At 40.6% G+C, this 13,721-nt stretch overlaps 1 protein-coding gene and 1 long non-coding RNA gene across 4 annotated transcripts in view; both read left to right on the top strand.

Annotated features, from left to right (window-relative positions):
• Positions 1–4,758: 4,758 nt before the first annotated feature.
• On the top strand, positions 4,759–7,392 carry LOC139560196 (uncharacterized). The gene is made up of 3 exons (XR_011671883.1): positions 4,759–4,852; positions 5,197–5,266; positions 7,254–7,392. It is a non-coding gene; the product is annotated as an uncharacterized lncRNA (long non-coding RNA).
• Positions 7,393–10,371: 2,979 nt separating this feature from the next.
• pla2g4aa (phospholipase A2, group IVAa (cytosolic, calcium-dependent)) overlaps positions 10,372–13,721 on the top strand; it is a 28,785-nt gene continuing 25,435 nt past the window's right edge. The window contains exons 1-5 of one of the 3 annotated variants that reach the window (XM_071377474.1): positions 10,372–10,503; positions 12,430–12,524; positions 12,882–12,966; positions 13,137–13,285; positions 13,506–13,619. In XM_071377474.1, coding sequence (XP_071233575.1) covers positions 12,492–12,524; positions 12,882–12,966; positions 13,137–13,285; positions 13,506–13,619 — 381 coding nt within the window. In that variant the 5' untranslated portion in view covers positions 10,372–10,503; positions 12,430–12,491. Of the gene's footprint in view, positions 10,504–12,429; positions 12,525–12,881; positions 12,967–13,131; positions 13,286–13,505; positions 13,620–13,721 lie in introns of those variants that run through there. The other 2 variants (XM_071377475.1, XM_071377476.1) reach the window with 2 other exon arrangements.

Genomic DNA, 13,721 nt, shown 5'->3' with positions numbered 1-13,721 from the left:
TTTGTTTACCTCTTCTCTGTCGACGGCATCTTGGAGCAGCCCCTAGGACGAGTGGAATTGCCTCGGGGACTACAAACAAAGGAACCAATTCAGGAAAGTCTAATATCTGGTCGAGTGACCACTGATCTAATATCCCAAAGTTATTTTTGCCTATAGGTAATAATGCAAAAATCTTTCTGAGCAAATAATGTAAGAAATAACACTACGCAAAACAAAATACTGCAAAGTTAGCTAGGAACAGGGTGACCATGTCTGTCGGGCCATTTTGTTTCAACATTATGAAGAATGGCAACACTGCCATGTTGACCTGAGCCTTGCTGTTGGAAAACCACATTAATGTCCGACTTTTGGGTGTTGAACATGCAGTCGGTTGCTTTCCCCTTACCACTCAAACGTGCCCAATGGGGACACACTCTTTTCACGCCATTTTGCCCGATGGGTAGTGCTATATGTCATGGTGAACGTGGGTTTCAATGTTCAAGGACCATAGAATTAGGAATTAGAATAATAATTTAATAGGATCTCTATGGCACATTCAACCGAGAACCCTCCACCTTGGACCTCATTCATAACTTTTTCACCGACATCGCTATGGTGGGTTTATACATTATAGTTTACAATTGCACTTTCATATTAGTACATAATTATGCTTTATTTGAACTAATGATAGGTATCTACCAAGTGGCTGAACCAGTTTTCCCAAAAGTGAACGATTTTTAACGTCAAGTTTTGCTTGCTAGCCAACCTACAACATCATTGTCGCTATCAAGCCAATCTTGATGATGGTCAGTCCATTTGCCTTCAAGTGTAAAGGTGGTGGGGCACATTGTCAAGCAGTGCACAAAGAAGAGCATGTCAGTAACGAGTCCAATACCACACAAGCTGCTAGTGTGCAGGAAAACTAGCATCCTCGGTTGCCGGGAGCAGGGCAATTCGGGGGAAATCTGTAGGCTTACGCGACGTACTTGTAGACGTGACAGGTTTCTTGAGCACGCAGTGGGCAAATGTCCAGTTGTAGATCTCAAGATTTGGGGGGGTCGTCGTAAACTGTTTGCTGGATACCGGGAGCCAAGTCAGCACTATCCATGAGTCATTCTTCAGAGAACACTTATTAGGGGAAGAGGAAGACATGCTTTCTACAGCAGGATGGCTTAAGATAACAGCAGCTAATGGGTTGGACATTCCTTACTTAGGTTACCTTTGGTTAGACGTAGAGACCATGGGGATAACTTTACCCGGGTGTGGGTTCCTGGTAGTCAAAGATCCTCCGCAGTCACAGACTACAGTACCAGGTCTCCTTGGAATGAATATCATCAGCAGATGTAGACAACTAGTCCATGCTGAGTTTGACACAACTCTAGACTGTGAGTTGGATTCTGATTAGAGAGAATCCTTTCAGCGAGTACTATCAAGCCAATCTACTAAGCTTACCTGAATGAAATTTATGAAACGAATCAACAAGATTTCATTTCACCGCAATTGGTTAGTCAACATGCAATAATACCTTTATGCTGTTAATCACGGAATTATTTGCGTTTAGATTAAGAAGATCCTATTAACTTCTAGTTGCACACAATCCTGGATCCGGGAGCACCCCCATCAGTAAAAAAGCTGACTAGCATAGCCTAGCATAGCGTCACAAGTAAATACTAGCATCTAAATATCATTAAATCACAAGTCCAATACACCAGATGAAAGATACACATCTTGTGAATCCAGCCATCATTTCTGATTTTTAAAATGTTTTACAGGGAAGACACAATATGTAAATATATTAGCTAACCACGATAGCAAAAGACACAACTTTTTTTCCCACCATTTTTTTCCTGCATAGGTAGCTATCACAATTTCGACCAAATAAAGATATAAATAGCCACTAACCAAGAAACAACTTCATCAGATGACAGTCTGATAACATATTTATTGTATAGCATATGTTTTGTTAGAAAAATGTGCATATTTCAGGTATAAATCACAGTTCTACATTGCAGCTGCAATCTGAAATAGTGCCGAAGCAGCCAGAATAATTACAGAGACCAACGTCAAATACCTAAATACTCATCATAAAACATTTCTGAAAAATACACAGCGTACAGCAAATGAAAGACCAACATCTTGTGAATCCAGCCAATATTTCAGATTTTTTAAATGTTTTACAGCGAAAACACAATATAGCATTATATTAGCTTACCACAATAGCCAGAAACACAAGCCGTTTACCAGCAGCAAAGGTTAGCGATCCTAACAAACCAGCAAAAGATATATAATTTTTGACTAACCTTCATATACTTCATCAGATGACAGTCCTGTAACATCATATTACACAATGCATATAGGATTTGTTCGAAAATGTGCATATTTAGCGGCACAAATCGTGGTTATACAATGTGAATTGTAGCCAAACTTGAAGCAATCTGTCCGGCGCCATCTTGGAGAGGCACCTAATCTAATCGATAACTAATCGTAAACTTGACAAATAAATACAGGTTGGACAGCAAATGAAAGATACATTAGTTCTTAATGCAACCGCTGTGTTAGATTTTTAAAATTAACGTTACTCGACATACAGCGTCCGTTACAGCGAGACCATGCCGAAATGAATGGCGGACTAATAATTTTACATTTTTCCACAGAAATACGAATTAACATCATAAATAGCTCTTACTTTTTGATGAGCTTCCATCAGAATCTTGGGCAAGTGGTCCTTTGTCCAGAACAATCGTCTTTTGGTTGAAAGATGTCCTCTACTCCTGTAGAATTAGCTGCTAACGCCAGCGATGTACCGGAGAGGTGCCCAACTCGCGATAACGCCTGACAAAGAAACTCCAGAAAATCGCAATAAACTGATATAAACTGCTATAAGTCGGTTTAAATTAACTACCTTATGAAGTTTTTAAGACAAAAAAAACAAATTAAATCAGAGCCGGAGATATAGAACTGCTAAACCGAAAGCTTTTCAGGACGCCATGCTGGTGTCCCTCCTGCGTCAGGCCCCGCGTCGAAAAGGTCGGTCCTTCCGTTCCAAGAGGCTTTATACTCCCCCAGATGGTGCTATCCACTCCATTCAAAGTCTCACCGCTTACTGACATCTAGGGGAAGGCGTATGCAGTGCATGTAGCCCCATAGCTTACAAGGGAATTTATAAACCGACCCTGGAACAGAGACCTCGATTTCAGAAATCTCACTTCTTGACAGGAAGTGTGCTGCAGAATGAGTTCTGTTTCACTCAGAGAAATAATTCAAACGGTTTTAGAAACTAGATAGTGTTTTCTATCCAATAGTAATAATAATATGCATATTGTACGAGCAAGAATTGAGTACGAGGCAGTTTAATTTGGGAACGAATTTTTTACAAAGTGCAAATAGCACCCCCTATTGACAAAAGTTAACTGAGCCTACTCTTTCCCCCCTCCCTCTTCAGTGACGGTGATGTGAACTTTAAAAAAATGCAAACCAATACTTCAGTTCAGTATGATCAATGATAAATACAATGATACATGATAAATTGAGTTGTAGACCTAGCTGTAGTAGGACTTGCTGCAAGCTGTACGTGTGTGAGCTTCTCTCTCCCCTCTCTCTCATCCAAAAATCATTGTTTGGTATCTGTTAAAACTGTTAATCTGATGGACTTTAGATGTCCTTGGTCTTATTTATTTGTTTCGGGACCTATAGAGGCATACTTACACAGCAACACTCAAAAAAATGCTGAGTTAAAAACAACCCAATTTGGGTAAATATTGGACAAAACACGTTGGGTTCTTTTGACCCAGCCAGTTGGGTCACTCAGTTGGGTTACTGATACTGGGTTATTGAGCTATGATCCACCGGGTCAAATCAGAAGACTTGAGGCGTTGTATAGTAGGGGCCTGGCTTTCAAATAGTTATTTTTGGCCACCCCTGAGAATAAATGTAATTCTGGTTCATTATTTCTGTTGTATTGTTATCTGTATGTTGAGCAGACACTTTTTTAGCTTTTGTGAGGCATGGCCTATTGGGGGCATGGCTTTCATATTGTTATTTTTGCCCACTCGTAAAGGTAAATGTCATTCCATGTTAAGTTTGTAGACTGCACATTTTCAATTTTACATGTTACATATTTTAATAATATAAATGTAATAACATGATTATTTAAATATTATAACAAAGTGGTAACTGTCCTAACATTGGGATATGCATAGGCACTTGAGGAACTTGTACTCTTGTTTAAGCCACATAAGTGTCTTTGCTCAACCTTAATATGTGATGACAATGCAACAGAACAGATGAACCGGAATGACATTTACTCTCACGGGTGGCTAAAAAGAACTGAAAGCCGCACCGCTACTAAGCAACACCTCAACCCAAAGATGTGACCCAACTGGCAGGGTCAAAATAACCCAAAGTGTGTTTTGTCCACTATTTACCTAGCGCTGGGTTGTTTTTAACCCAGCATTTTTTAGAGTGCAGTCTCATTACTTTGTGTGAATTATATCTCTCAACTTTAATCAATGTGAAATTCAAATACAAAATCGTTTTTTTAGTTCCTTTCTATTATGTGGCTGCATGAAATTTCAAACAAAGTGAATTCAACAATGACATTTATTTACGTCGTCTTTGTGGCTCCCTGATAAAACAGTAACATCTATTACTGTAGTTAGGCTTTCCAACCTGTTCTCTATGTGTAGCCAGGTGGTAAAAGCGCATAGCTGTATTCATTTATATCCACTAGATGGCACTGTCCCTTTAAGAGATTCATTAATGAGGTGTGGAAGCGGTAATGGGATTGCGTATGTGCAGTGTGTGAGAGTGAGAGCAAGAAATTACACTGACTGGAGAGCTGTTGAAATCCATTGTTGGTCCAACGTTACTTTAGGTGGGTAAATAATACTTTTTTATCTTACTCTTGTACCGGAATATAACTTATTTAGCATAATCTGCAATGTATAAGAGTTTATTTTGTAATATATATGCCAGATGGTCATGTTAGCATGTTGATACTCTCAGATTGACATGAGGATGTTAGCTTCTTGCTAGCTGAAACCAGTGCTCTCAGAACAATCAGAACCATGTTGTGGAGTTGATAACATTATTTGAAGCGTGAGTAATTATCAGAATTACATTCTGTTTCATGTAAAGCTTCAGTGTGTTGTATTTTGTTTTTGAATTGTAACTTATCTGTTGATTTCTGTAACTTATCTGTTATTTCTCCCAGTGCAGTATGGGTCAGATGAGGATCTACTGTTCCATGTGGGGTTAGGGTATCATGTGGACAGTGTGTTTGTTGTTTGTAAGTATTCCGATTGTTTTATGACAACATGTATTTTCTTTTTTCATGCACAATGTAATTTTGTTTATGGACATCTTGTACCCAGAAATGTTAGAAAGTCCATTCTAACTGGGAACATTGTGGTCTCTGTATTTTCTTGTGTTTTTCTATAGAGAGCAGAGCCACTACCGTTTATGTATTTCACTTTGTACTTATTGTACTTAGATTGTTATTATGCACTTTACTAACATATTTATTTCACTTGATTGTGATTTAGACTTAACTTTACGGGAACTTCCCCTTGCGGTGATTTCCCTTCTACATTATCCTATTTTAAATGTAAGCTTTGACAGAATAAACAACCCCAAATTAGTTTGTGTCCTGTGCTGGGTTTACTTTCGCCAGGCTACATATGGCTTAGCGGTATGTTGAATAGATTCCACAATCCGGCCTTGAGCAAGTGCTCGGCTTGTTCTCGACATTGTGCACCCGTTTGCGCACTGAAATCTAAGCCCACGGTGACGTATAGCACTGCCCACCAGGCGAAATTATGTGAAAAGAGTGTAATCTAATAATGACCTTAGATCAGTGAGTGAACTCCCTCAAACAAATGGTACGCTCAAGACAACTTGGAACAAGGAAATCTCTGACCTACGACTTCAGTGCGTTTAATAAGACAACTGGGAACTCTGAAACAAAGGAGCTCCGCTCGGACTGGGAAAAATTGTTTTGAACAGTCATCCAACTCGGAATTAGGCTAAAACTTGGGCAACATGGCGCATTCACATGCTAGTTGAAACAAGGAAACTGAAATTTCCCACTTGCTAACTGATTATAGTTATACATGTGCCCAGTGGTGTAGTGGTGCCTGGACAAGTGGGTAGTTTGCTGACCCGGTGATATGTTGGGCAGACCGCACCACCCTCTGAAGAGCCCTGCGGTTGCAGGCGGTGCAGTTGCCGTACCAGGCGGTGATACAGCCAGACAGAATGCTCTCAATTGTGCATCTGTAAAAGTTTGAGGGTTTTAGGGTCCAAGCCAAATTTCTTCAGCCTCCTGAGGTTGAAGAGGCGCTTTTGCGCCTTCTTCACCACACTGTCTGTGTGGGTGGACCATTTCAGATCGTCAGTGATGACCTCTGTCTATGAAACCGCTTGCATGTGCGGTGCGCATTTTAGAATAGTGTTTTCCCGCTAATTGTATTTTGAAACATTCACATGTAGGCCTACTACCGTGTACCTTGCTGTGCCTAAAATGTGAATAGTTTATCAAAATGTAAAGCTAAACATTCCGATCAGCCCTATTAATTGACACGGCTTATACCTCCACTACACTACTTTGATACCTATCAGTGGGAATTAAGAAGTGAGTATACGCAATGCCCACTGAAAAATAAGTGGGTATACGGCGTATACCATCCACTACACCACTGCATGTGCCCCATTCAACCAGTTAGCTAATCAGAAATTTCAGAGTTTCCTAGTTCCGAGTAGCACCTGAATGCGGAATCAGAGCTCTGACATCACAATTTTTCCCAGTCTGAGCTGTTCATAATACCTCAGTGGTCTGAGCTCGTTTTTTCAGAGAACACACTGTGCTAAAGCGAATTTATGCTTGATCCGAAAATGTTGTCGGAGGCTCTGTATGGAGGGTGTGACGCAATTTCTGAGCCTCTGGAGGCATGCAGAGGCCAAATTGAGCTCCATACCGCATCGCCATGCACCTCACAAATTTTGTAACAATGTGGAGGGCTCCATATAGCCCTGCATGGACATGATTGATTGATGGTAGGTGGGGGCAGGAGGTCCTTCATAAACACAAACTCGCTTCCTTGACAACTTCCTTCACAACAGCTGTGCTGAACAGCTCTGCACTGCTCTATGAAGCGCAAGAAGTATAAATATTTTATGTTTAGCTCACATATAATGTAAAAGTATGCATTAAGGTCTCTGTAATATAATAAATAATAATCTATAACTTTCTATTATATATTTTTTACTATGGTGAGGGAGTGCCAAGATGGAGGCTTCAACACAGCACCCCCTATGAATCATCTAGTGTAAGACCAAGGACCTAACTGTGGACTACAGGATGGAGCAGGTCTTAAAATGTTCCAGACACAAGACAGTGCCTCTTCCCCCTCAGGAGCTTGAACATTTTTGGCATGGGCCCTAAAATCCTCAAAAAGTTATACAGCTGTACCATTGAGAGCATCTTGACTGGCTGCATCACTGCTTGGTATGGCAATAGCACCACCTTCGATCGCATGGCGCTACAGAGGGTGGTGCGGACAGCCCAGTACATCAGTGGAGGCTGCTGAGGGGAGGACGGCTCATAATAATGGCTGGAATGGAGTCAATGGAATGGTATCAAACACATCAAAGACATGGTTTCCATGCGGTTGATACCCTTCCAATGACTCAATTCCAGACATTATTAAGAGCCGTCCTCCCCTCAGCAGCCTCCACTGCACGTCCCTGCCATCCAGGACCTCTATATCAGGCGATGTGAAAGGAAGGCCCGGAAAATCGCTAAGGACTCAAGTATTTTATTCTTATTTTTGCACTCTTTCTATGCACACTCACAGGACCCCACACACTACGCACACTAATACTCCAACACACAAACAAACACTCACTCCATAATTTGCTCACCCACACATAATATGCACATACATTTATACTGACTCTCCATACACCCACTCACATACAATCATCATATACGCTGCTACTATGTTTATCATATATCCTGATGCCTAGTCACTTTAGCCCTATGCATATCTACCTCTATCGATCCAGTATCCCTGCACATTGTAAATATGGTACTGGAACTGACACTGTATATAGTATGCTTACTTACTTTACTGTGTTCTTATCTTGTCTGTTCTTGTTCGACCTTATTTTTAGTATTACATTGTTATTGATTACTGCATTGTTGGGGTTAGAGCTTGCAAGAAAGGCATTTCACTGTACTTGTGAATGTGACATTAAAACATGGAAGTTAAAACTATACTGAACAAAAATATAAATGCAACATGTACAGTGTTGGTCACATGTTTCATGAGCTGAAATACAAACAGCTTAATTCTCTCAAATTTTGGGCACAAAATTGTTTACATCCCTGTTAGTGAGCATTTCTACTTTGCCAAGATAATCCATCCACCTGACCGTTGTAGCATATCAAGATGCTATATAAATGGCATGATCATTACACAGGTGCACCTTGTGCTGGAGACAAAAGGCCACTCAAAAATGTGCAGTTTTGTCACACAACACAATGCCACAGATGTCTCAAGTTTTGAGGGAGAGTGCAATTGACATGCTGACAGCAAGAATGTCTACCAGCGCTGTTGCTAGATAATTGAATTATAATTCCTCTACACACAAGCCGCCTCCAACGTTGTTTTAGAGAATTTGGCAGTACATCCAACCGGCCTCACAACCGCAGACCACATGTAACCACGCCAGCCCAGGACTCCACAACCGGCATCTTCACCTACGGGATCGTCTGAGACCAACCACCCAGACAGCTGATGAAAATGAGGAGTATTTCTGTCTGTAACAAAGCCCTTTTGTGGGGAAAAACTTACTTGGGCCTGGCTCCCCAGTGGGTGGGCCTGGCACCCAAGTTTATGCCCTCCCATCGCTGTGCCCCTGCCCAATCATGTGAAATCCATAGAGTAGGGCCTAATTTATTTATTTCAATTGACTGATTTCCTTAACTGTAACTCAGAAAAATCGTTGAAATTGCTGGGTTTATATTTTTGTTCAGTATATATAAATCATTGGTTGTGACTGTACGGTACAGCTATAGACGATATTTACAATTTAACTACCGCGAGAGTTGGACTAAACTATTTGAAGCTACATGATGAGTTTTGACTTGCATTTCACTGTTAGTTTAACACAAAATATGTACATTTTCAGTCAATTAAATCGACAGTTTTTTTTCGATTAAAGTACTTGTTGTTTGTATGCGTGCAGCGTGTAGTTACTGTGATTGGAACCCTGAAATTGGCTACACTAGCCCAGCTACTTCGCATACCGTTGCGGGACCACAGTGCTTGACAAGTAGGAGAGAAGAAACTGTCCCTTGACCAGTGTTGCCGTTCATGCTTGTATCAAGGTGACATCTAGCTGAGTATTTTTTTGTGTAGGCTACTACTATTCTTGAAATAAAACCATGGGAGAGAAAAAAAAATGGCCACATACCACCGGCGACACCGTGACTACAGCTGCCCAGAATGAAGCACTTCACATCAGCAAGCAAGCACCTCGATACAGCACCGGTGCATTAGTTATTCGTACCAACTTGCCTTCTCATCGAAATAAAATCATTGGAGGGGAAAAACTGTCAAAATAAAATAATTGGAGGGAAAACATTTGCCACCACCAGTGACCCCGTGAATTCAGCTGTCCAGAAGAAAGCACTTCACATCGGCAAGCACCTCTATACCACACTGGTGCATTAGTCATTCTCACCAATTTGGCTTCTCGTTGTGCTCCCGGAGAGCAGCGGCGTTAGCCAATTGACATGTCACTATGACGTCCATATGATTAGGATATTAGCTAGCTGTCATCACAGATGAATGGGGAAACCCTAGAGATCCTATTAAATTACTAGAGGGGAGGGGGTGGGCTATGTTATAATCCTCTTCAAAATTCCAGAATGAGGCTAAATCGCAGCCATATTGGTCAGGGGGAAATCCAAAACCAGTCTAAGGGTGAATTCATAATTGCCTACAGTGTGTCAGAGTGCGCTCTGGGTCGTTCATAAATTCCAAAGCGAAACGCGTTCTGGGAGAAGGGTTGAGCAAAGCGTTCTGAATTTACAATGGCAGCCAAGCAACCAAGTTAAGACATGACTGAGAGAACACCTCACTCTGACCATTTTACTCGCCCTAGCAGAGTTCGTTAGGCTGTTTTCATGTTGTGCTGCTGGCAACAATTTAATTACGTTTCTTTACTGATGTTTACTGCCACCATTCATATTCAATGGGTGTTAAACGATGGTAAATTCCGTTATCCTGTGATTTGGAACACCCTCTGACAAGACTGAAATCAGAGTAGATAGCCAGAGTTCATTTACGAACGTACCCGAAAACGTCCAAACTCTCGCGGTACTTCAATGGTAAAGCTCCTCCGTAGCTTTATACCATGTAGTCACAACATCCAAGCAGTGCTCGAGGGCAGTTTCAAACTGGCAGTGCACTTGAAGGAATGCGGTAAATTTGACTCATGACTTGACATTCGTTAAAGGTGAGCTTATATTTCGATTAAGAACTTTACTCAAGTAATGATGATAATGATAGCCTACATTTATAACACATTATGAGGTTCGTAACTTCTTCAATATTTACCTTTTAAAAGTGAGAGTGGTTGGTTGGCTACCTGTCCACATCAGTTCTGGCGGTGCGCTAGCCCTGTATATGCGCCGATGCACGGCGTCCTATATAATATGCGCCGATGCACGGCGTCCTATATAGTGCTAGTGGTACACAAGTTTTGTTTATGGCAGTGTTTTAGTGTAAAATAGGCTTCTGTGAGTAGCCTAGTCGATAGAAAACTGAGAGTAATTTTAAAAGAGTTAAATCGACGTAGGCTATAGACCAAATGCTTTAAAACTCATCACTACACTTTTACAAATTGTCAATCAACTGCAGGCTTTTCGGCATTTTTTTACTACAGGCTAATATTCAGTAGTATGCCTTTTTTTGTTTAGGCTAGAGAATGTAAACAATCATACAGTGGTGGGAAAGTACCCAGTTGTCATACCTTAAAGTAAAAGTGAAAGTCACCCAGTAAAATTATACTTGAGTAAAAGTCTAAAAGTACTTGGTTTAAAATATACTTAAGTATCAAAAGTAAATGCAATTGCTAAAATACACTTAAGTATCAAAAGTAAAAGCATGAGTCGTTGCAAATTCCTTCTGCCGTCATTGTAGGCAGTCATTGTAAATAAGAATTTGTTCTTAATTAACTGACTTGCCTAGTTAAATAAAGGTTAAAATATTAAGCAAACCAGAAGGCACAATTTTCATTTTTTATTAATTTACAGATAGCCACGGGCACTCTCCAACATTTAGACATAATTTACAAACGAAGCATGTGTGGTTAATGATCCACCAGGTCAGAGGCAGTAGGGATGACCAGGGATGTTCTGTTGTTAAGTGTGGGAATTGGACCATTTCCCTGTTCTGCTAAGCATTCAAAATATAACGAATACTTTTGGGTGTCAAGGAAAATATATGGAGTAAAAAGTACAATATTTTCATTAGGACTATAGTGAAGTAAAAGTAGTCAAAAATATAAATACTAAAGTACATATACCCTAAAAACTACTTAAGTAGTACTTTAAACTATTTTTTACTTAAATACTTTACACCACTGAAATCATAGTAGTCAGCAGCACAAAAAAGGTGTGTGTTAATTACATGGTAGTGAGCTAGACCGGTAAGGTAGGCCAACTACCATCTAAATGTATGGTTTTAGTACTTGCTGGGGTATGGACGGGGTCTAAAAAAGGACATTGAAATGTCAAATTTCTGCTGAACACAGTGTTGCATATCTCCAAATCTAACTGAGAATTGGGCAGACTGTGATAATGGAGAGAACGTAGAAAATGTATCAGTCAGTTCGAATAAGCTAATTGCATTGCTATAACCTATTTTTTGTTGACCCAAATCAAATATGGATTCAACGTTTCTGTATCATGACAACAACTTACATATTGTACAAAAGCACTACTGTAATGTTTGAAGGTGTAAACTGAAACATGTCCTGGAGGTCAATATGATTTCATGTTCAGGTAGCCTACCAGTTAGCGAGGCGACTCAGCAACTGGAGGGTTGCTAGTTCAAATCCCAGGTCAGATGGGAAAAATCTAGCGGAAAGTGAGCTGGCAACCGTAGCGTTGCTGGTATCAAATCCTAGATGCCATTGCCTGCTCTTGTGCGCTTGAGGAAGACATGACAACAGCTCCCCAGGCGCACAGTGTGGCGCCCCCCCCGCACCTCTCCAAAAATTAGTATTGTGTCTTTCGGAGGGGTTGGGTTAAAAGTGGAAGTCAAATTTTGGTTGGATCTTGTGCAATTGACCAATAGTGATGTTAATTTCTTCTCCTGAACATTGATGTTGTCAGTGTCCTGTGTTAGTAAAATGTGTTTCCTATCCAATTTTATTCAGAAGGGTCTTCCAAATCTAAAGGTCACCTGATTCCCTCAAAGTACCGTGATTGGCTCCTGAAGATGTCTTCTATAGATCCCTATCAGTACATTGTGGTAAGTAAACATCATGTTGTCATTGTCAGGACATTATAGACAGACAAACCATTTGACATTTTGTATGTCCTGTTATCAAATTGTTACTGTGTTAAATGAGTCACACACAGCTAATCAAAGAGATAGATGAAGACATGTACACACACAATACGTGTTACTCACTGTACTAGTACTTCAGGCTGTTGTTTAAGCTGGTTAAATTCTATGAATGTTCTGCTTGAGCTATTGGATATATTTTGTCCAGTCATTTGCATCCAGTCTGGACGCCTCCTATCTGGGAAGCAGAATGACTTACTGGAAAGTCTCCATTCTTCAAGATTATAATGGGATTTCCTCTCTGTTGTATTGCTTCTGCAGGTGGAACACCAGTATTCCCATAAGTTCAAAGTGACTGTGGTACGAGCTGAGAAGGTGACCAAGGGTTCTACCCTGGGAGACTTTTGTGAGTTCCTCCATCTGTTCAAGATTACTCACTGTGTCCACATTACAGTGTTGTGAGTGTGTAGGTGTGTTTGAGAGATGAGGTGATGTTGCTTCTTCAGTGCCTGTGGTTTTTCTCATGTTCAATCACACTGTCTGTGTGTGTGGTTCTGTGTGTATTTCTAAGAACAGTGGACACTCCAGACCCCTACGTGGAGTTGTTCATCCCAACCACTCCAGACTCAAGAAAACGGACGCGGCACATTGACAATGACATCAACCCCATATGGAACGAGACCTTTGAGTTCATACTGGACCCCAATCAGGAAAACACTCTAGAGGTTAACACTACACTTTGAACTGAGCTACATTACACTACATAACCCAGCAAGCTATGGCTAGACACCTTCAAGCATGATGTATTCTTTCTTTGCAGTAAGATAGTAACTTCAGTTAAGTAGGCATCAATACTTTTGCTTTCAAGAAACCCTATGTTGGGAACCATCTATCAAGATAAATGTAATTTTTTGTATTTCATTGTTTGTGAATTTGCTATTTCAGTTGACATTGATGGATGCTAACTATGTCATGGATGAGACCCTGGGAATGGCCTCGTACTCCATTGCTAAACTCAAAGTGGGACAACCAGAAGTGGTTCCATTCCCCATTGGCAAGGTAGGTCAGTCTTATTCAATTTTACAGATTGCATAGAAAGCACAAGACAGTTGATGTTGTCCACATAGCCTCCATCAAATACATACTGTGTCACAGCACTAA

Source organism: Salvelinus alpinus, chromosome 30 (genome assembly GCF_045679555.1).
Source record: "Salvelinus alpinus chromosome 30, SLU_Salpinus.1, whole genome shotgun sequence".
Classification (NCBI taxonomy): domain Eukaryota; kingdom Metazoa; phylum Chordata; class Actinopteri; order Salmoniformes; family Salmonidae; genus Salvelinus; species Salvelinus alpinus.
This window is presented reverse-complemented; position numbering and strand designations above follow the sequence as displayed.